This window comes from Pinus tabuliformis, chromosome 2_2 (genome assembly GCF_031772625.1).
Source record: "Pinus tabuliformis cultivar Carrire ecotype Pingquan chromosome 2_2, CPIR1, whole genome shotgun sequence".
Classification (NCBI taxonomy): Eukaryota; Viridiplantae; Streptophyta; class Pinopsida; order Pinales; family Pinaceae; genus Pinus; species Pinus tabuliformis.
In genome coordinates this window covers 649,037,030-649,061,175 of record NC_142300.1, presented here as the reverse complement: position 1 = coordinate 649,061,175, position 24,146 = coordinate 649,037,030, and the positions used below count along the sequence as shown (strand labels likewise).

The following is a 24,146-nucleotide window of genomic DNA, read 5'->3' as shown; positions in this document are numbered from 1 at the left end:
CAAGGATCCACTTCAAGTTAGTCCTAGCCATCGATTAAGATCTAATCTTGGCCGTTGAAGTCTCAACACTTGGAGAAGACACTTTTGTAGTTCAATTTCATGAGCAGATTAATTTCCTGAGTAGTCGCATTCAGTTGCCAGAGAGAGAGCCAAAGAAATCAAAGCAGTGAGAGAGGGGTAGGGACAATGAAACTGAAGGAAGATTTCCTGATTCGGTGAGTGCATTTGCAGAGAGGCAAAGAGGCCACAGAGAGGTTGACACAGAGCAGTGCAATAACCTCTAGAGGCAAAGTCGAATTGCTGGGGAGAAACATAATTTCTGTGCCAGAAGCTGGGCAGAGGTTCTAGAGGCCAGGAGAGACGTTTTTCCAGAAAACAGCTGGTCAGACGGCTTTGAGGAGAAGTTGTTCCAAGATGAGAGTAGTAGCCGCTAGGGTGATGCAGTCACTCTGCAGAGGTAGTTTGGAGTTTGGACGACTCAATTTGAGCTGCGGTCAGTGCTAGGATTTTCCTATGGAGTGAGGAATTTCTCCTCACTATATTTTCTTGCTAGTATTTCTCTATAGGATTGCCAATTTCGGCATCTAGTTATACTCAGATTATTTCATTGCTACATAATAATAAAACCCTCAACTGCTGCATTGGTTTTCCCGAGTTGTGTTTTTTTGGGGACATTGGTCCAAAAATAACTATATTATTTTATGTGTGTGTGCTAGCATTTCTTCTAGTGCTTATTTCTTTCGTAGTTTTATATGTGTAGGTTGCAGTGTGAGTTCTTCAGTATTTGTTGTAGGAAACAATAAATAAATTGTTAATTTAAATAAGAATTAGAAGAATAATTTCCAATTGCTGCAATAGGATTCGAGTTTCCGAATTTTCACACCCCTCACTGTCTTTGCGTCCCCTCTATGGCTCACAGCTAAGCCCCAATTTAGATAAGCCATTCCTTCCTTAATAAATAAATAGGGGATTCAGCATCGGTTGGCCTAAGTCTTGAAGGGTCATGTTGATACAACCTATGAAGTAAGAGGGAGTCTCGGGGGAATCTGGAGGCACGTAACCCCACATTCTTTTTATTCTATATTGAATATCTCCATTACAATTCTCTTTTATTCCCTCAATCAGTCTCAGTCCCAGGCCTAAGAGCGTTCTCTCTATTGAATCACTGCAGCTGGGAAACTCGATCTCTGCCAAAGAACTCGACCTCAAGTGTTGTTGTCCATCAAACCCTTCGACCTCCTCATATAATCTCTAGTTGGATCACCAACGACAACAATTAATTCCTTATCGATGGCTGAGATCATTTTAGAATTGATCCATGTGAATTTCTAGAGATCTCACCTTTCTCAATTAATTGCTGTTAATTAATCATTTTTCTTGAGTTAGACTTAGGAAAAATTTAAGCAATGATTAATTGATTTAATTGAGTTGCTTCTAGGTAGATTTTCTAGAAACGATTTCTAGGTTTTGGGGTCCTAGTGTTTCTTAGAGTCTCCGACCAAAGTCAAGGCTAGAACACCATCCAATGCTACAAAACTAACTACTTCGACCTCATTTGATCACCAATTCGATCTCCCAAGCAAGAAGGTCGAAGAGCGAAGGTCTAGGAGATAGAAGCAACTCAAGAAGTCGAAATTCTGTCTTTTTGACCAATTTTCTCTCACACGTGCGAAGTAAGGGTTTCTGGGGAGATGCAGTAGGGGCTGAAATTTCTGAGTAGCTGCATGTCCGAATTTTTATAGCTTGGAGGCTGAAAATCTAAGTTTGAAGCAAATTTTACCTAGTTGATTTTGGAGTTCTTGATACACTTGAAGGAGGATCTCTTGGAAGGTTGACCATTGCAAAAGGGCTAGGGTTTCTGCTGTTCCAAGAGGTCAAAGTTGCAGGATGAAATTGCAGGTTGAAGTTGGGGGTTGAAGTTGAAACTGGACGCTGGTTAAAGCAGGATTGACTCTCGCTGTGTTGGTTGATATTTAACTTAATTGAAAGGGCTTCTTTGAGGGCTGACTTGGTACTTAGAGGAGAATTTGGTCCAGGGTTTGGGTCTTGGTTTTCTCACTTGAAGTAAATTCTATAAGAAGAGAAGAAATTATATCTGGGTTTTCCCCTGGCTTGGATCCTAATACTTGTGTCCATTGTATTTACTGTTTTTGCTCTTCATAATTGTTTCTTGAAAAGATCTAATAAAGAAGCACAAGAAAATATATAAAGTTCACAAGCAATTATTAAGGTTAAGGAGAAAATTGAATTAATAGCTGCCCTACTGCATTCTCCAACACGTGTGATGGCTAATGAGGGGGGTAGATCTCATGCTAGGCTTTTGACTACACGTTAATTATGTCCTAGGCATCTTTTGCATTTTAACTTTTCTTTTTCTTTTTGTTGTGGCCATCTTGTGCTTTTATTTTTCTTTTAGCTGCATCAACCTCAAAGGAAATTTTTTCCAACCCTGACTCAAGGATGTGGATGTATGAGTGCCAAATCCTAATGAACCCTTGACAACAAATCTGAAGAATGGATGTGAGTTCAAGGGAATGATTAAAGGTGTTAAGTATGGAATGGTTATGGACATGCTACTTCAATCCAAGTTTGCCAAGTAGTGCTCCTCCTATAACCCTGAGGCCATAGAGGAGGTCCTACTAGACTAGGGCCAAATACTAACCCATTTGGTAAGGTGAGAGAACACTTTTACAGTCAAGATCGGTCAATCATCTAGATCACCACTTTATTCATGTTAGAATGCCCAAAACATTAAGTAAAAGCACTTGCTTGCAAAATGGTTAAAATACTTGCCTGGTAGCCCACCATTCGAGAGGAATGTTGGATGGTGAGAGGTGTATGACCGGTACAAATGGCGGTGGAAAGTGGCATATCATAATAACTGGGCAATATATTGGGCTGCTGGCTAGCTGGCTGTCCAAGATTGGAGAAAAAACTTCTCCCATGGGGTTACCCATTTTTGGTGGGTAACAAGAGCTATATATATTTTCGTTTACCCATAGGAACATCTCTTTTTTCCTTCTAGTAATGAAAACTTTGGTTTTTCCTTATTTATTCATTTTGTGCTTGGATGTTGTAGCTACTCTTGAGACTCTTGACATCAATTTTAAGCAAAAACGTATAAAAACATAGAAGATGAAATATTTGTCTTTGGTAACAAATTTTGGAGTTGTTTTTGTATTATAATTAAATGTTATTATGTAAAACAGTGACACAATCTGAGAGTGATTTCCTCTTCAATTCTTTGTTGCCACTGCGTTCACTTATGGGATGAGTGATTTAATATTTTTACTGAATCGTCATTTGTCACTAAATCACTCAGCCGCATTTTATTTTCATTGGTTGAGTTTTATTGTAGATATGCCCTCACTATAGGCTAATTGTAGCTTTCATGAACGTGATATATTTGTTTGCTTACCAACTAGATACTACACCCAGTGTTGGAAATATATTTGATTTCTCCCGATATCTCTGGTATCTCCCAATGTTTTACAACTCGGACTCGGACTCGGACTTGGCCGAGGATCGACTCCGACTCGGACTCCGACTCGGTAATGACTCGACCGGCTCGATTTCAATGACTCGGTCGTTGTAAAAAATACATTAAATATTTATTTTTTTAATTAAAAAACATAATTTTAAAGATTTTCATTCATGTTTCCAAACACACAGCATTATAATATAGATGGAACTTGGAAGACAACTTTGTATCCATCTGGCCCACATTTGCCAAAAGAAACCTAGCTGCAGGCACCGAGGGTATCAAACACTATTACAAGCTTTAAAGGGGACATTTACCCTTGACGCTGGGGGTTTAATAGATTTATTGTTGTTAATCATATATATTGATATTTTATTTACAGGCCTAGAGATGAATTTTTGAGGGATTGGTGTGAGTTTACATTGAGAATTTGTCATTTGTGACTATCCCTGTTGATTTACAGTGGCGCATGTTTTGCTGCCTCCTTTAGAAACTCTTTGTACTGTAGAAGAAACGAGTGTGAGAGATAAAGCTGTGGATTCACTATGCCGAATTGGATCCCAAATGAAAGAAGGTGACCTATTGGACTGGTTTTCTCCACTTGTGAGGGTAAAGTATCTAAGTTCAGTTTCACAAGTTGGCATTCCATTATATTTGTGTGGTTATGAATTGAATTTTTTTGTGAGTGTTGGTTTGATTTTGCTAATCGAGGTGTAATTTTCTTGGTCCTATTATTTGTCACAAATGCTTTTATGTTGTTTGATTTGTGAAACATTATATGATCTTATGTTTTAATTTTTTTTGTTCTTCTATGTTTCCGAAGGGTAGTACCTGGAATATAAAAAAATGCTTCTATCCTGCCATAGTGTGGAGGGGTATCCACAGTTATTCATGCACTGACTATGAATTTCAAGTTATGTTGTCATATCATCTATTCACAACTGGTATTCATGTATTGATAGTGGCTTCGTAGATTTGCTTTATTGTTAATATCTGCACATTAGTATTACTATTGACTTCACATTATTCCCTGCGTCACGCACTGTAAAACTGTTTATTTTCTGCATTTCACCTGGTATTCTTGTTACAATAGTTGCCTAGCTTCATTATTGATATTCACTCATTACTGTTGACTTTGTTTGTTCCTTACATCACAAGCTGTATGAACTCTGTTTCTTGTTTTCTTTTACAAGTATAAACTTAGAGCTTATAATGTAGTAGGCCTTCAGTTTTCATTTTCATATGTATTTCATATCTATATGCTGAAGGGAAGAGAACAGCCCTTATGATTGTTAGTCTTTTATTTACATTATGATAGTATTGGAAATGATTTTTGGAAGCTCCAGACATTATTTCGAATAATTCAATCCTAGCCCTAAATCCAGCAACTGATAATAGCAAAGGGATCTGCATGCATGAATTTTTTTATCATTTAAATTTTACGCTGCCCAGCCGTCCGAACAGTGACTCGGCCAGCTACCCGGCCGGGTTGACCGAGTCACATATGACTCGGCCGAGTCATTGGATGACTCGGCCGAGTCATATGTGACTCGGTCAACCGAACCGGGTAGCTGGCCGAGTCACTCCCCAGGCCTTTGACTCGGTTCGACTCGGCCGAGTCGGAGTTGATTCGGCCGTTTTGTAAAACAATGGTATCTCCTAAGTTACCTGATATTTTTGTAGTTTTCAAGTCCAAGTTTACTTTTGCTGCTTTTCTGATAATTTCTGGTTTTTTTCATGACATTTCTGATAAGTTTCTTTCCAGATCCTCAGGCAATATATTCCCCCAAAAGAGATTTGCACCATTGACTCTATTAAAGATCTATAGATCGCTAATTTGGTTTCCCGTTATAATGGTATTCTTGAAATTTGAATGGTATCATTGCTCAGAGTCCATACGGCCACACAGACAGTAGTAAATAAATACATTGTTGGTATCTCAACCCAAGTGGATTTCATCTGCAGTAGCAATCTTGTTCAACTGCCTTCTGTTTAATTTGAACATTGGTGGACATTGAAGTTGGGACCAATGTTGTTAAAAGCGCGATCGGGATTTAATCGGCGCCGGGAAAAAAGCGGAAAAAATCGTTAAAATCGGGAAAAAATCGGAAAAAATCGTTTGGCACAAAAATATTCATTTTTTTTCAATTTTTTTAATATCTAAACCATCTACAACATAAAATAAATACATTGACACATAAATATGATAAAAAAACTAATATATAAGATGTTTAATATCATTTCTAGCGCTAAAATCACACATAACATTGAATCATGTCCTGAATAGTAAGTCCTGAGTCCCAACTCAGCCTCAAAATATCAACAAAAAATATGATAATGTATCTCATCATGTCATAATGTCATATACAATAAAATGAAAGTCTAAGACTCTAATCCTATTGATTTCCTCTGCCCCTCTTGCGAGAAAATGTCGCTGCTTTCCCTTTCCCCCTAGATGAAGATGCTGGTGCCTGTGGTGGTGGAAATGGCAGTGGAGTCTGACGTGCTCTAGAAGCTGAAGAAGTAGCTGTAGAAGTAGCAGCTACTGTAGGTAGACAGAGACCACGTCCTCTAGTGGTAGCCCGGGTAGGCGGTGTCACCTCCTCCTCCTGCTCCTCCAACTCCTCCTCCTCCTGCTCCTGCTCCTGCTCCTGCTCCTCCTGCTCCTCCTCCCCCTCCTCCTCCCCCTCATCCTGCACTAACCAATCCTCAGTGGGATCCATGAGAGGCCTCTCGGTCTCAACCCTCCATTCAGCAGTGGTGTCAATCCCATCCAATGAGATGGCATCCATATCAGGTGTCTTGTCTAGTTGCCTCACCCACAATCGAAGATTGAAATAGACATAGACCATGTCATTAAGTCTACGGGACTCCAACCTGTACAAAGTTCATGAAATAATAATTAATAATTAATATTATAAAAAAAAATATTGTTTAATGAATTCAAAAATTTATTTGGAAATTTGCAATATTTTAAATGTTTAAGTGTTAAGTTGTTAACCTATTGCGCTTCTTGTTGTGTATTTTTTCAAATACACTCCAATTGCGCTCACATCCCGAGGAGCTGCATGTTTGGCTGAGGATGCGTACGGCAAGCTTTTGCAAAAGGGGTACTCTGCCACCATACATCTTCCACCATGCGTCTACAACAAAATTACAAATAAAATTTTAAATAAACATAAGAAAAAAATGGAATTTGAAGAGACAATGAAATTTGAAACAAAGTTACAAAGTACAAAGTTACAAACTAAAAAATACCTTGCATTTTGATCGTCCTATCAATGATAGCCATCTCAAAGCCAAATGTGCCACCTGACATCTTATACGTCTCAATTTGTTTAGAGATCTCCATACGTTGTTCTGGAGTTCTCACCATCTTCTGGACACAGGTTAATAATCCATCCATGATCTTAGCATCAAAATCAAACCCACATGCATAAGAAAATGTAGGGTTCAGGAAAAGCCCAGCAGCATGAATGGGACGATGGAGTGTGTTGTTCCATCGCTCATCAATGACGTTCCATAGAAGGAGTTGTCTCTGGAACCCATCATCTCCCTTGTCATCATAGTAGGACCGAATGGCTTCTTTGGCCCTGTCCATGGCTTCATACAAATAGCCCATTGCGGGCTTCTCACCATCTACCAACCGAAGAACCTTTACCAAAGGTTCAGTGACAGTGCACACCTCCTGCACTCCCGCCCAGAAGTCTTCTTGGTATGAAACAAGTCTGCACACGGCCTCTCCTTCTGGTTTGCGGCTCATTGGCGAAGAACGCCACTCCTCTGAAACAAACATTCTCTTCAAATCCCACATAGATTTCAAGAGGGATTGAAGAGATATGAAACTCGTCGCAAACCGTGTAATGGCGGGGCGCACCAACTCTTTGTTGTTGGTGCATTGTCTCATCAAGCTAAGCACAGATGTGTGATTGTAAATAAATTTTGTGATGCTTTTTGATGAGTCAACAGTCTCTTTGACAAAGGGAATTTTCCCTATGTCCTCTAACATCAAATCAATACAATGGGCAGCACAAGGTGTCCAAAATAAAGTAGGATGCCTGTCCATAAGCATTCTACCAGCAGCAACATAATTTGCAGCGTTGTCCGTTATGACTTGGACAACATTTTTTGCACCCACCTCCAAAATAAACACATCCAGCAAATCACATAAAGTTTTTGCATCTTTGATTTGATGAGTTGCATCAATAGATTTGATAAACATAGTCTTCTTGGGACAACTAACCAAGAAGTTTGTAAGGGTTCTCCCCTTTTGGTCAGTCCAACCATCTGACATAACAGTGCATCCTGTTTGTGCCCACGATGCCCTAAAATCCTCCAATCTTTGGGTGCAGTCACGCTTTTCATCTTGAAGAAGCCGGCCTCTGAAATCATGAAGAGAAGGGATTTTGTACCCCGAGCCAACACTGGCAATAGCATCAACAGTAGGTTGGAAAAATGGATTATTCCTTACAATGCTGAAAGGAATATCACTCCAGAGGAGAAATTTTGTCATCAACTTGTCAGCTTGTTGTTTTTCATTTCTTTTTAGCAATGAACCGATAGTTGGTTGTGCACCAGGTGTGGTTCGAGGAACAAAAAATGATGATGCAGCTACCGGATTGACTGACGCTGCAGTAGAACCAGTGCCACTTGGCCCACTTCCTTCAGCTGACCTTTTTAGTTGCCTTTTGAGATCTTCTTTGGCCTCTTTAGAGTGCTCTAATTCTCCCAATGCTCTCATGGCTTTTCGGATAATTTCAGCATTTGTATTAGGACAGGGCACCACATCACGTCCAGGGATTTGTGCAAGGTGGAACTTCAACCTGTACACCCCCCCGAATATCTCCTTTCCACACAACTTGCAATACAAGTTTTGTCTATCATTCGGAGTTTTAGGGTCACCATATTCCCAGAAAGGATCCAATTTCCTTGGCATGTTTGTTTTTGAATTTTGAATTTGAAAACCTATGGAAAAATAAGGATTAGGAAATAAGAATTTAGGATTACATAATACAAATTACAATTTAGCATTTACAAAATTACAAGTTAATTATTTTCAAAATCCCAATTTCCAAACCCAAGTTACCCAACCAAATGCCAATGGCAAATGCCAAAAAACAATGAAAATTCAAAAAAAATAAACAATGTTTAAAAAAAATGAGAAAATAAAAATAAAAAATTGGTTCTCATAGTCATAACAAATAACCCATCCCAAATCAATGAAAAATTTCAAAAAATTCTTTAAAAACAATGAAAAACAAAGTTTTTATAGAAGCAAAACCAAAAAAAATTAATCTACATACCTCTTTTATGGACAAATTGGTGATCTTGGCTTGGATTCCTCCTAAAAACGCTTGGATTCGCTCCCAAATCCGACGGAAACCCTTCAGCTGCTCTCCCTCACCTCTTCTCCTCCTCCTCCGCGCGAGCAGCCAAATGAATAAAAAAAAAATCGATTTTTTGCATATAAAAGCCCGCTGCCTGCGCCTGTCACGATTTTTTCACAAAAAATCGCGATTTTTTCGAAAAAATCGGCTATAAAAAAAATTGGCGATTTTTACGGGTAAAAATCGCGATTTGATCGGGTTGCGGATAAAATCGCGATTTTTTGAAAAAATCGCGATTTTAACAACACTGGTTGGGACCTCTTAGTGGCGGTTCCCTTGCTGTATCTTTAAGCTATTTATTGTTTAAGTCATTTAGTCTTTAGCATTTATTGATCTATAAGAATTGACTCCAACACTGACATGCCTCTCAACCTGGTAACTTAAAAATAGAAAAGTGATAGAAACAAATGATACACAATCAGTAGGAAGCACATATGAACTTCTTCGTATCATACTAGAAAATTTCCATTGTTGAATTATTTTGAATCAGAATTGTTGAAACCATGGACAGATTAATAGATGCATGTATGACTGAGAGGCAGAAATTCCATTGATGAACCACAGTAAGTGGTTCGAAATGCATCGACTTTAAAATCTATATGTGATTACTTCTGAAAAATACTTGGTATGATTCAAATCTTATTCAATGGCAATACAGAATGCAAATTTTAGTGACATCTTTACAAACGCCACCAATTCAGTTTTTGCTGTGGAGCTATCTTCCTTTGGCTGTCGTCTAGGTCTTTTGAAGTTATTTCTTCATGTGTGAATTTTTAATTCTTCTGTATTTATTTATCGTGTACATACTGTTTTGAAATATAGATAGTGTCTTGTTATTCATGGCATTTATTCCTATAAAATAGGAAACATTGTACAGTCTATGGTTTAGTGTTCAGAGTCTTTATTTTCTGTTTCTGCAGTTTGTTAAAGAACAATCCAACTTCAGTTATTGAGCCTCTTTCAGACCTTCCAAACGAGGAGGAAGAATCTGAGCCTGAAGAAGTCATACTTTTTGAAAAGGAACAACCAGGTGGAACAATTGAAAAGATGGTATTTGCTTCTGGAGGGAATGTTGATGTGCATGACTTACAGATTTTATGTGATAAGGTATTCTTGCTGATGAAGTCTATTGTAAATTATTTTTCCTTCCTGGCAGGATTATATTTCTTGTTTTTCCAATGTTGAAGCATAATCTGAGGAGTGAATTCATTTTCTTATTTTTTTAAGTTACTTAACTTTCTGGTCTTATTGTGGGTTAGTATGGTGGTGAGAGGGGCTTCCCTTTGGTGCCATGGGACATCTATATGATGACCAAGGATCAAGGGTTGGGGCGGGTGTGGAAGCATTGTGGAGGGGTTGCGGGGGCTTGGTTTTATTGATGGGCCTATCCATTGCAGTGTCCTTGCGGCCAAGTGGATGGTGTGGTGTTTAGTGGGATTTTACCATGAACTTACATTGTTGCCCAAATTTTTCTCCACTTTCTGCACTTGAGGCTGTGTGGCATTGCATTGCCTGGGTTGTAAGGGTAACTCACGAGGCCCCAGCCTATGGCTACTACACCTAGGTTAGGGATCTTCACCTTAAGGTTTTTCCATAACTATGCCTTTACCTATGGTTTGGTAGATTTGCAACTAACTAGGTCAGGGCTCTTCACCTTGAGGTTTTTCCATAACTACGCCTTTACCTATGGTTTGGTAGATTTGCAACTAAGTTAAATACAACAAACTTCACAACAGACACACGTCCAACTATGGCCTTAAAGAATCCTAAATCTATTGCACTTTTCCACTATTCAACAACACTTAGTCATTCAATATGACATTAACATCTAATAATTATAGAGAGACCACAACCTAGATGTATTGGTAGCACCCAAAGGGGGTGCCTTAACTTTATTAGTATGAAGAATGTTAAGAATATGGAACAAGGGAGTGGAACCTTCTACCTACATTTGTATAAGAAATGTACAATGAATCCAAGGCAATATTGCCTATCTATAGTTCTACCTCCTACATAGCTTAACTCTTCCATAGTTCACTCATCCAACATCCAAGTAGTCTACTGTGCTAACCCTAGACTTAGTATAAATGTAGAACTCCTTGTCCGCTCTTGTATGAATGACTCTTCTTCATTGTGTCTTTGCATAATGTAGGCATCCTCTTATATATGAGTTATTCCTTAGTTGTTTTCTCGTTCTAAGGAGCCTTGTAATATGTATTCCATGCCCAAAGTGGACCCAATATATGCAATTCACCCATTAGTGCACCAAGTCTTTGAGCCCCTTAGGTTTGTAGGTCAAGCTTGTGCATCAAAGGTGTATGTTGCCCACCCAATTGGGTAACACCTAGGACAAAATTTTCTCCTATTTGTTAAGCTTTCCAACTAGAAACCCTATGATGATCCATAGATAGCTAGCCTCAAAGCGCTTCCATCCATGCTCCGATCAATGCTTTGTTTCATATAACCTACTCGTTGGATAAAGTCAGGTCATCTACTTTAAGTTACATAAACCATTTTTGTAATCAAGTGCTTTCATTTAATGTTTAGGGGCATTCTAGTACGGGTCATACTTTGAATTGAATGATAGACCACTTTTGGTTGTGTTGTCGCCCTAAGTGTATACCTAAGACGCAACATTCAAAGTAGGGGTTGTCACTCTAATCCCTAATCACTCTGTTTAGACTTTCTCCTAGCTAAGTCATGTTAATCTAGGTTGTCATTGATGTCAATATGGCATTGGCCGAGATGGAAAATATTCTTGCTGCAAATGTTCTTGTGATACACGATGTTGCCCTAACCTAATTACAAACCCTAGGAGTGTTATCTTGCAAACCCTTGATGCCTAACGAACATTATGAAACCCTAGACATTTAACAATGTAATGACAAACCCTTTATTGATAACAAAGTCCTAAAATATGACAACCATATTGGCATATAAGATAATTGGTTGTGTTGCAGTTTATATATGACAATCATATATATAATATAATAATATTTTGGCATATATATATACCTTTATATATGTTTGTCAAAAATAAATATATATATTATTTATATGATATAACATATATAATAAAACTCTATATTAAACTTAATCTCACATAAATAAATATGGTCTTCATCTTAGCGTCCATTTTATCGACATTTGTTATGGTCCCCACACAACACCGTCAACAATCATCCACCATTACGGATTATATATCGATTTCATCAAAACCATATGTCGGCTCCATTCCAGCATCTTGTCGGCTACATAAAAATCACGTTTTGTATTGTATACATATATGATTTGTTGGAAAACGGAATTACATACTCGGAGCACATTACAAAAGACAAGCGGATAACACAGGAAGACCTGTTCACATCTCGTGAACGTTTAGAGGATAAATAAAGTTGAAGAAAATACACTCTCGGGCAGCTGGAAGAGTACAATCCTTACGTGGCACAGATCCGCAGTCTCTGAATTAACACGGTTCCGCAGTTTCTGAAGTTGACACAGATCCACAGTCTCTGAATTGACACAATTCCGCAGTCCCTGAAATTGACGCAGTTCCACAGTCCCTGCTTGGCACAGTTCCACAGTCCTTTCTTGGCACAGTTCTGCAGTGTTTTTTACCTGGCATAGTTCCATAGTACCGTATTGACGTAGTTCCACCATTCTGTTTTTTTTTTTTGCATGGTCACAACAGCACTAAGGGCAGCTCCTCGTTGTCACAGCTCCTTGGTCCCCACAATGTTTTCGGTCTCCACAAAGTGACACTATCTCAGACAGTTGCTAAGCTTCTCAGGTCTCTGCAGTGGGATAGATTCACCTTCACAAAGAACTCTGATACAGTGAGTGATAATTTGGACAGAGGCAGTGAGAAATAAGTAGTAACATGGGATACTCAAGGTGCTGGTTCTTACAGCAGTAATGGACAAAGCAAACAAATGAAGTACAGTTGATCTTGAAACAAGTGAAGAGCCCCTTGACAATCAAGTAAGTATATTTTTACAGTCTCTATAATAAACAACAGCAGGATTGGTGTCCTTGGAGTTGGTGCTCCTAACTCAAGGTTGGTGCCTTGGCTAGATAGGGTCAAAGCCCTAGAGGTCGGAGCCTCATCAAAACCAAGTTGGAGCTTGGGAACTTATTTATATTGTATTTATTCTTTTACTCAATAAGATTATACTTATACATTTCTTTGATTAAATTGTGAAGAATCTAACTAGTAATAATAACAATTGAAAGAAAATACTGATTCACCCTCCTCTCAGTATTTCCAACAAGAGGGGGTTAGTCCCTAAAGACGATGATGAGGGGAAACTTGTTGGAACAAGAAGTCCTAGGAGACTATGGGCAAGATCACGACGTCTCTAAGCAACTTGAATTGAGATTAATTAGAAAGTGTGATTATTAAACGAATCTTAACAAGATGAAGCAATTAAGGACAATGACATAATAGCAAGATTAGTAGATATAGACCAGTGGCTTATAAACAAAGCTCAATATAGATTATACCACTTGCGAAATAAGAAAATTTCAAGTTACCAGATAAGTAGTGTTGTAAGGAAAGTTAGCAAGATAGATCAAGACTACCAGAAATATGAGCAATAAACAATTTGAGAACGACTTGCAAGAAATTATAATTTACAAAGTACAACAAGCTTGCAATTACAAAGTAAGCCCACAATTCCAGTTATAATGATAAAATGTCAGATGAGGATGCAAATGTTAATCCTAGAATGTCAATGAGAGATAATGACCAAGTTAGATAGCTTCAAAGAGATGAGATATGTACAATGTGCTTCAATGCAAAAATGTAAACCACTTATAACCAAGCTTGATGAAATGTCACTTTAACACAAGGTTACAAGATCCCACTAATAGTTCAAATGAGGCAATTCCAGGATTAGTCAATGAAACAAAAATGATGATGACAAAATGATAACAAAATGATAACAAAATCAAATGCCTTCTAATTATAGTGTTTGTTCGAATGTTCTTCACTTATAGAGATCAACACAAGTAACTAGGAGACAAATGAGGTTGTTATCAGTGATTAGAAAAAAGAGACTACTTCAAATCTTTAACTTGCAAGTGAAACAATTGCAAATGCAATAGATCAAATAGTCAATGAATGCAACTTAAAGATATCAAATCTAATTTATGACTACATATAAGTCAGATCAATTAAAGGATGCAAACTAAATTTAAAATGAAATTAAACAAATGGTCTAAATAAGATCAACCACAATGCTTCAAAAATGTGAAATGTGTTTAAAATTCATCAATTACAAATACCATTCCACTTATGTGATTAAATTAACATTTAGCTACTTCGGGCACAATTTTTCAATTATGAAGCAAAATGAGAAATTACTCAATGAAGCAATGCAAATTGGATCTATGACAAAATAAAACAATTTTAATGGAGATACCAACTAGCAGTTAAAACCCTTAGATATTGTGCAAAATTAAACAAAAGTTAGTAACTAAGTTAATAAGTTACTAATAAAAATAAAATTAAATAAACTAAACCCTAAAAAATGAGATACCATGGGGTGGGGCCCCAAGTTCTCCCAAGAAAATGATTTTTTTTTTAAGTTACAAATAACCCCTTCCTCAAAATAGCAATGGCGAAAAATTTTATAATGATTTTATAAACCTTATAGTAATGAAACTTTTCCCCAAAGCAAATCTAATTTTCTTCAGAAGGAAAATACACTTCCATAACTTGATCTCTAGGCCCAAAGTGGAATATATGCATAGGATGAAAGAGGAACCCTGGGATGGTAGATAGAAGCTTAAAAAAAAAAACCTAAAAGCCAAGGTTCCAAAGATCCCGAATAATTGAGAGAACAATTTCAGAAATATCTCATTAAATCTGCCAGACGTACAAGGGAGTAAAAATTCTCACCAAGCCAAGTGAGTCTCTTTATGTTCATGGGAAAGAAAAAAAATGCTCCAATAGGGGGCGAGTCTTTCCAAAGATTAAATGTGAACCTTTGGAGTTACAAACAGTGTTCCATGGGGACGCGCCCCCTAGGGTGGGGGATGCGCTTCCTCGCTCCCCCATGCTCTCGGGATGGGGAAACTCCTAGGGGAACATTTCCCCATGTCCCATTTTTTGGGGAAACTCGAGGAAACTCTGGGGGGGCTTTTTCCTAGTGACGAAAAGCGCCCCCCGCGCCCCCCCCAATATTTTTGCCAATAACAATTAAAAACATAAAAGTTACAAATTTTAATATAATTTTAAAAAATGAAAATAAAAACTAAAGGATAAATTAAAACTTTAAAACATAATCATTCACATTTCTCATTAACCCTACAATTTTACCTTGTCGGTCGACATTTTCCTTCTACTACCACTCAACATTTTAACTCCTCGCTCGAGATTTTCCTATTGCCAGTACTCGACATTTTCCATCTGCAATTTGTTGTGATTTAGATTTACCATCAGTCAGGGGCCTGAGACATTTGGAGTTGTCGGATTGGAGTTGCGATTTTCATTTTGTGACTTGGAGCCACCAGATTGGAGTTGTGATTTATTATTTAGTACTTTTTGAGAAATTTACTAGTATTTCACTGCTTTCTATGTTTACTTTTAGTTTAGTATTCTATGGCTATTTTAGACTTTAGCATAATGTCATTGTCATATGATGAATTTACTTTCGATGTGCATTGTGTAATTTCAATTGTCAAATGATTAATTTAATTTAGATGTACCTTGCATAATATTAATGCCCATTGCCAAATGATGAATTTAGATGGAACATTGCATAATGTCAAATGATGGATTCAATTTAGTAATTTACTTTTAGATTTACAATTTTACATTGATGATTGCAGAAATGTCAAATGATAATTATGATTCATAATAGTCTAATACGAAATGATGATCATATTTAGATGTAGATTTCATAATTATTAAGATTTATTATTTACTAACTTAGTTATTGACATATTGTTGGGATTTTATTTTTTATTTTTATATATTAAATTTTTGATAATTTAATAATTTTTATGACTTTGACGTCCCCCCGTTTCCCTGAAATTTCCCTAAATTTTGGGGTTGCTTATATATGTCCCCCTTGTGCGTATCCCCGCTCCCGTGTTTCCTTGTCCTAGAAACTCGGTGGAACATTGGTTACAAATCGATGTGAATTTTTCCTTGAAAAATTCAATTTCTTCAAACCCTGATAAATATCTTTCGTTCGAGTTGCATTACGTCTAGGGGAGAATAAAAAAGGTGGCTGAGAGAGGGAAACCTCCAAAATAATTTGTTTTAGATTTGCAATAGAAAAAACCCAAATTTCTGTAGAAAACGATTCTAAGTTTAAACCTCTGAAAAATCTTTACGATTTTCTTATGCAAAAGGAACATTTAGGCTTGCGGCCCTAAAATAATTTGCAAATTATTATGTGCTTGAAATAGAGCCCCTTTTGCTAGATCAGAGCCTCAGAATGGAGACGGATTTCCCCAAAATGTAATTTTGAAATAAATTTAAGGTGTCAACACTATCGAACTAGGGGATTTCCAAACAAAATGGATGAGAGAGGAGGGTTTTAAAATCACTAGGAAGGGAGATTGAGCTAAAAAAAAATAAATATTATAATTTTCCGAAAGGCTCAATCATTCACATGAAACCCTCGTTTTCTTCCTTTAGATTTGCAAAGAGAAACAAAATAAAAACAAGGAAAATTGTACTATTCGATTTGTCGGGGCTGAGGAAGCAGTGCATATTCGATTTGAGGAGCTGGTGGGATGCTGGTTTTGTTGGTGCAGAACAGTGTTTGTGGAGACAGAGAGGAGGTAGGGTGAGTCACTGCCTTGACAAATTTCTAGCTAAAGAAATCTAGATCCGGGTTGCAGCAGTAAAGGAGGATTAGAGAGGAAGTGAATCGACAATTGGTGGGAGGATTTCCGTGAAGGAAGTCAGGACTCAGAGGGAGTCTAGAGGAGCTTGTTCCTTAGAGGGTTTCTTGTGCCAAAGAAATCCAGATCCAAGTCTTGCTAGATTGACAGCAGGAGAGGGAGAAGAGAACCATTCTTATTTTCGAGCAGAGATGGCAATGAATGGGTTGAGGGACTAGGAAAGATTGGATGGAGCATCCAATTTTGTCATTTAGAAGGTCAGGATCTTGGCAATCCTAGACGAACATCGCATCAAGGACTATGCCTTGAAGGTAGTTGCTGAGCTGGTCGACACTGATCCGTTGAAGGAGTATGAGGAGGCCCAGGCTAAGGCCAAGTGCATGATCCTAAACAGGGTCAAAGATCATGTAGTACCACACATTGCTTAGAAGAACATAACAAGGGAGATGGGGGAGGCACTGACCACCTTGTATCAGGGCTCTTCCGTCCAACGGAAAATGCTATTAGAAAATCAATTGAGACAGTTACATATGCAGAAGGGAGAAGAGATCGATCCCTTCCTTCTCAGGTTGCAAGGATTCACGACCAGTTGATTTCCATGGGGTCTACACTAGATCTTGAATTCATGGTCAGGATTGCCCTGAATGCAGTCACCGAGGACTAGGAGACCTTTGTGTAAAGTATCTTGGGCAGAGCAACTCTCCCCAGTTGGGAGGAGATCTGGGTAGCTCTTCGACAAGAAGAGCTCAGGAGGATGACTACCACAGGTAGTAGCGGCAAGGGAGCCTGAGTCAAGAAGGAGGAGGAGGATGTAGCTCTTGCATCGCCGGGACAAGAAGTGAAACAGAAGAGGAAGAAGAAGGTCATCACCAAGGCCAAATGCTTCAACTGTGGGGAACTGGGACATTATGCCACTCAGTGCCCTAGAAGAAGGGCAAGGGGGAAGCTTCTGAATCGAAGGTTGCTCCAGCAAAAGCGGACAAGGAAGGCGAGGATGATGATTGTGCCATGAGTGCTCATGCGCCTCTGGAGAAGAGGTGGGGCAACATGGAGTTGTAGTTGAGATGACTACATATGGGTAGGATCGTTGAGGTGCCCAAACTCTTGGATCACATACTACTATGGGAGCCATTAACGGCAGTAGCATAATGATGGGTGTCAATTGGAGCGAGGTGTGATGGAGCGACAGTGGCATTGCTAGAGTGCCAAAGTCTGAGGCAGCATAGTGAATGTTGTAGCAGTGCGAGAGGCACAGAGCAATTTGCAGCAGCGTAGTAGCACCAGAGGGGCAACACAGATTAGCAACAGAGGTAGCTTCAACATCACAAGGCATCCATACTGACCAGCATGTCAGTGTTTGGGTGAGTTTTCAGTTGCTTACTTCTCAGTAACTGAGTTGCAGTGCAACAATTAGCAGTGGTAGTGTTATGGGCAGCATGATGTAGCATTTTGAGAGGGACCTGTAGTACAGATGTAGTAGTGGCTTTGGTAGAGTCATGGGCAGCAATACATGAAGCAACGATGCAGTGGATGAAGAGCAGCAAGCCAAGCATCAACAACACAAAGGACCGATGCAGTGGATTAGTGTAGTACTTCTGTTGAGAAGTGTTACTAGACCACATTCCTCGCTAAGAGGGAGTGTTGATTTTGGGTAGCGTGATATGTGCTCTAGCTCCAAAATTTTGTGGAGGGGCTAGAACACATGAGATCTCCAGAACTCAGAAATCATTTGGAGAAATTCCACCTGAATGAGGAGTTATTAAAATAATTAATATTTTTAATGAGTTCCTAAGTCTAAACTTAGGAAAATAAAAATATTAAAGTGTATTAATAAAAATATGGGTGAGAAGGTTCTCAGTGACGAGGATCACGACTATTTTAATCTTAGCCATTGATTAGAGATTAGATCACGACCATTGATTCATCAATAGGAAAAGTATAAGAGGAGGCTTGAGGGTCAGTTGGAGATACACCAAGAGACCAAAGAGTTCGATTTTTTTGGGGCGTGGTTTGCTGAGAAAGTCGAGCTAAGTGATCTGAGTTGCAGTGAGGGGTAGTTCGGTAGAGGGACTTCAGTCCAAGGTCGAGAATACATAGCAGAGAGGTAGAACAACAGCAGGAGAGACAACACAACTCCAGAGAGGGTGACGCAAAAGCTAGAGGGGCTGATGCAGTCCCTTAGAGGTAGCGTTGGGGTTTTTTGTGGGGCAGAGAGAGATGCAGTTCAGCATATCGATTCTGAGCAAGGGAGGCTCACTGGAAGGGTGACACAGCTCCTAGAGGAGGTGACGCAGTTCCAATGCAGAGCTTGGAGTAGCCATCGTTGCCCAACACTGGGAACAACAATTGTCATCTATGGGGTTTGATCATCCAGTTGTTGGAATCGCCAAAATATCTGCCTCCGGATAGAGGTACTTTTGCCGGGTTTATTCTCTGTTGGGTGAGCCAGATTTGGCACCTTGGTTGTATTCAAAAATCTACTTAATAATACAAATCCTCTATATGCTGCACTGGTTTTCCCGAATTGGGTTTCTTCGGGGACGATTGTCCAAAAATAATGGTGTCCCTTGTGTGATTGTCTCAGTTTATTTCAGTTCATGATCTGTATGTATGTGTAGGCTACAATAGTGTTTTCATTGCTGTTTAAGTAATTAAATAACTTGTTAAATGTAAAGAACAAGTAGGAGATGATAAACTAGTGATTGTAGTAGGATTTTTGATGTGTAGATTGAGAAATTTTCACACTATATAGATTTAAAATTTATTTACACATTTACAAAAAGGATAGAAACTTTTTTACAAGTAATTTACAAATATTTCAAAATATATTTGAAACAAAATTTTGAAATTTATATTTATACAATTTTAAAATAAAATGTTTACAAAATATTATTCATAAATATTTACAAGTGTAATCTACAATTCTAATCGATGAGTACGAGGACACTTCCGCCCATAGATCAAATAGAGTAGCTCTAGAAATAACAAATAGATCATTTAAAGCTCCTTAAAATAAATTAAAAATTTAATTTTTTAAATAGATGATCTTTAGTAGAGTAAGAGTTAAGAAAACTTCAATGTTCTTATGATCTGTCCTTAAAATGTCCCACCATGGGTTGTTTAGCTCTCATGCTCAAGAGTGGGATGGTTTAGCTGAAAAGTTCCCCGCACACTTGAGATCTGATTCAAAAGATATTTCTACAAACACTTGAAAAACTTTTAAAATCTAAATGCGGTTGATTCACACAGTAAAGGGGAAGTCTAACGGTTCAACCGGAAACGAATAGATCTGCCCAATCATCAATTCTTACTCAACCAAATAACAGTGCAAGATACATGTACACTGATAAATCGCAAAGGCCTATGAAAATAACAACATTAAAATTCAGTAGAAAATTAAGCAAATAACTAGAACAAATTTACCATGATAAGATGCAAACATACACACATGGATTTGCTCCCAAATCCTTTTTAATTTATTAATCCAAAAAATTTATAGAGCTTCTAAAGTGTTAAATTTAGGTATGTTCTCTGCTAGAGCAATTTATTTTAATTTTCCAATATCTTTTCCAGATTAGCAATCACATCAGCATTAAAGTAAACTGCAGATAGAACATAAATATAAATCGCAGAAGACAAGCCAAGACAAGAGGACACAAGATGTGGCGCTAGCCAGGGACGAACCCCACAATGTGGGGAAACCCTTGATCAATTCTTCTTTTATGTTCTTCAAAGTTCAGTAGAGAAAGTGAGAGAGATAGCACATTTAAAATAGGGGTCAACACTTTGACTTTTGATATCTGCAGAGATCAGTTGAAGACATATTGCTTCAACTGATTCTCTAAGGTGACTCCTTCACCTATCATAGTGCTGCATCTCGTCCATTTGCTGCACCTTACCGTGAGGTACCATCATGCTGCATCATGCATCATCATGCTGCTCATGCTTTCATCACTATGCTGCCCATACATCATGCTGCCCATGATCTACTCACTATGCTGCCCATACATCATGCTGCCCATGATCTATATCATGCTGTCCATACATCATGCTGCTCATGATCTACATCATGTTGTCCATACATCATGCATCATTATGTTGCCCATGTTCATGATCTCATTCATTATGATGCTGCCCATGATCTCGTTTATTAGCATGCTGCCCATGCTCATGCATCATTATGCTGCTCATTTTCATGATCTCATTCATCATGACGCTGCCCATGTCCATGATCTCATTCATCATCATGCTGCCCTTTATGATTGTAACTTCCAGCCTTGCTAACAACCCTTCAAGCCTTAAGGTTGCCTTATGTGCCACACTGTCACCTACAATACTCAAAGGTTTACATGCTGTCCATCTAGTCTACCTCACGCTGTCAACAGGCTTGTGACAACGTTTGAGAGGCTCATCCTTAACGAGATCAGGATTGCATCTTTGAGTTTTGATATTATAACCAAGAATAATGTTCATTACTGCTGAGGGTATACGGGCTAGTAGGAGCTCAAATCAACACACATATATATACTGATCTATACGTATGCCAAAATATGCTTTGGCCCAGAATGTAATATGAGTTCTAGCTGCATATATCTTGATAGCATATATGGTGCTCTCCATGCATATATCATGTTTGTCTTCCCTTATTGTGGCTAGGTGACTCTATTACAGGACTGCGTTCTCCATTACAGGACTGCGTTCAGATGACTGCGTGGACAGTATCTTCATGACAATGTATCTCCATGCTATGCATATATATATGGCTGCATATGAAGTGTTTCCATGAACGTCTTTGTTACAGCGCGTCTCCCATTACAACGTATGACTTATTGCGATATAGGAGCCTCCTTGACTATGTAGATTAGGGCCTGCGTATAAGACTTTTTGGACATTGTATAAGGGCATGCATATAAGGCTTCTTGGACAACATATTAGGTCTCTGTTTGCTGCGTAAATCATCCTCACATACCTGTGGCTTACTGCAGTTAGGGCATCACCTTTGGGCCAATGTATCTTCATTGTGTCTCTCCTTCATCAAAAACCAAAGACGTGGAGAGGAGGGGACCACACATGAAGAGGATGTGTTGCAAAATGACTTCAAGTCCTCTTCTATTTATACTAAAACGTGGATGATGAATAGACACGTCTATTGGGCTTCTGAGCCTACTCAAGTTGCTGGCCGACTTGACAATTTATTTTATAACATAATTAAATTCATAACTTCATGAATACATATCGGAATCGGGGGATCTTTAGATCAATCCTACACCTCTTGATGAGAGGGATAGAATAAAAATATCAGTTGTCATAAATAAGATGACCCACATGGAGTTTGGCCCTAGTTGCCAATTTTAACACAAAGCCAATTACAACATCCAAAGATGATTACAATGAAGAGCCTGAGACTCAATTTAGTGAAAAATAGAGAGATCTAGATCCCCCTCCAAGTGGAAAAAGGCTAGGTCCGAGAAGTTGCACAATTTTGACTTGATCCTGGAGAATAAATGCTAGTTGTTGCTTGATCCATGCCAAAATTAAATCCCGTTCTTTGATCTTGATGAAGAAATTGGAATTCCATAATAATTCCCTTTTTTCAGGTCCAAAAAATATTATTTTGACCTTTCTTTCCTCAAAAAATTACTTTTGACTTAACCGCCTAGGTTTTTTTCTAAAAAAATGATCTTTTCCTTGATGGAGGTCTTTGGAAATTGGACTTCTTTTGGACCCACGAATTTTCTTCAACCAACTAGACCCAAAAAGACTAATTTTCTTGAAAAAAATAATTATTTTATGGCCCCTAAGAATTTATTGTGGTTTTTCCACCTGGGAATTGGGTTTTTCAATTTAATTCTTCCTTGGGAATTACCACCACCTCCAAAATTCATTTTTCTACTTGAAGAGAATTTTATGTTTTCTCAATTTTAATTTTTGACCATTTTCTAGTTAATATTTTTGCCGCTTGTTGCCAGAAAACCAAAAATAAAAACAATTTGAGGGGATAAACATAAATTCAACCCTCAAAAGGCGTCTAGACACAAAGTTGAGGTGTAGAGGTTCTAACTATGTGTACTCCACCCCCTTCAACTTTTACAATCATTTGATTTTACAATTTACATCCAAATTATTAAATTTCCTAACCAACTGGAAATTTAATAATTAAAAATAGACACATACTCAACCAAATTCTGCAAGACTCAAGACATGATCTAGTATGATGAAAATACATAGACTCAATACACCAAGACTTATTTAAGACATCACACCGAATCCCACCCTAGCTTTGGGGGTATATGTGGGAGAAAAACTCTATTGATTATCCGTGTTTACAAACACACATAATTCGGGGAGGTTAAAAAACTCTCTAGGATGAAACTCATTAGCCAAAATTCTTAAGCTTACCTAGGTGTTTTACATGGCTTTATAGACATACTAGAATCATTTTTACAATGGCCCATCGGGCTGCAGAATTTGGAGTTACAACTTTTATAATCTGATGAGTGACGATGATGAATTATGGATATCTGACTGCTCGAACATGATGAAATTCCTTTGCAAAAATGTGTATTGCTATAGGGTAGTTGACATAGAGTGGTCAACAAGTTGTATTCTTGTTCCCATACTTCACCTTAGTGGTTATCCCTGTCCCCTAGTCCAGTGTGACCTTCTTTGATGCCTTTCTTTCCACTATGGCACAGAAGGAGGCATTGATTGATGTTGTGTGTCCATGGTAAACTGTACTCTAACATTTTCCATCTCTCCCTTATATCCATGTCCCATCTTCGGGTTAATTTTTGTTTATCACCAATGTTGGTTCCTTGTTTTCTTCATTCTTGGTTAGGGGCTAGGAAACCTTTCCCTAATAGGTTGATGTAGTATTAGAAAAAGAAAGAGCATGAGCCATAATGATAAAATGTAGGAAAAAATTTGGTTGGGATATAGTAAAGTATGTGGACAAAAGCCTAGCTTGAGCTCTACTCCTCTTTTTAGCCCTCACTTAGTTTTTGGCTAAAGTAATCAAAATAAAAGGAACATTGAATATCCCTACCTCAATGAGCAATAAAGCGCTTCATCTTTAAAGGGTCAATGATGCATAAATGAAAGCTTGTAACCCAAACTATGCAAGGAAAAGAAAATCAATAAAGGCACACAAGAGGGGTGGTAAAAATACAGCTAGGAAAGGGGTAACTTAGGTCCAATAATTACTCCCTCTTCACATAATAATGCTCAAGGATGATGGAATTTCATAGATGGTACAAAGACTATGGCATCCTCCATGAAGTAAACCCTACCATATCACTATCCACTTGCACCTATTGATTAATGGGTCGTCCTAGGAACTTTTGATAGGCGTCCCATATCTAAGTGTCGTAACTTGTTCACAAATAATAAGCTAGGAAGACATTTAAAGATGTTGTTTG

At 38.2% G+C, this 24,146-nt stretch overlaps 1 protein-coding gene across 1 annotated transcript in view; it reads left to right on the top strand.

Moving 5' to 3' along the window:
• NSI (nuclear shuttle interacting) overlaps window positions 1–24,146 on the top strand; it is a 264,085-nt gene that overhangs the window by 182,650 nt on the left and 57,289 nt on the right. The window contains exon 4 of the mRNA XM_089405066.1: window positions 9,789–9,975. Coding sequence (XP_089261192.1) covers window positions 9,789–9,975 — 187 coding nt within the window. The remainder of the gene's footprint in view (window positions 1–9,788; window positions 9,976–24,146) is intronic.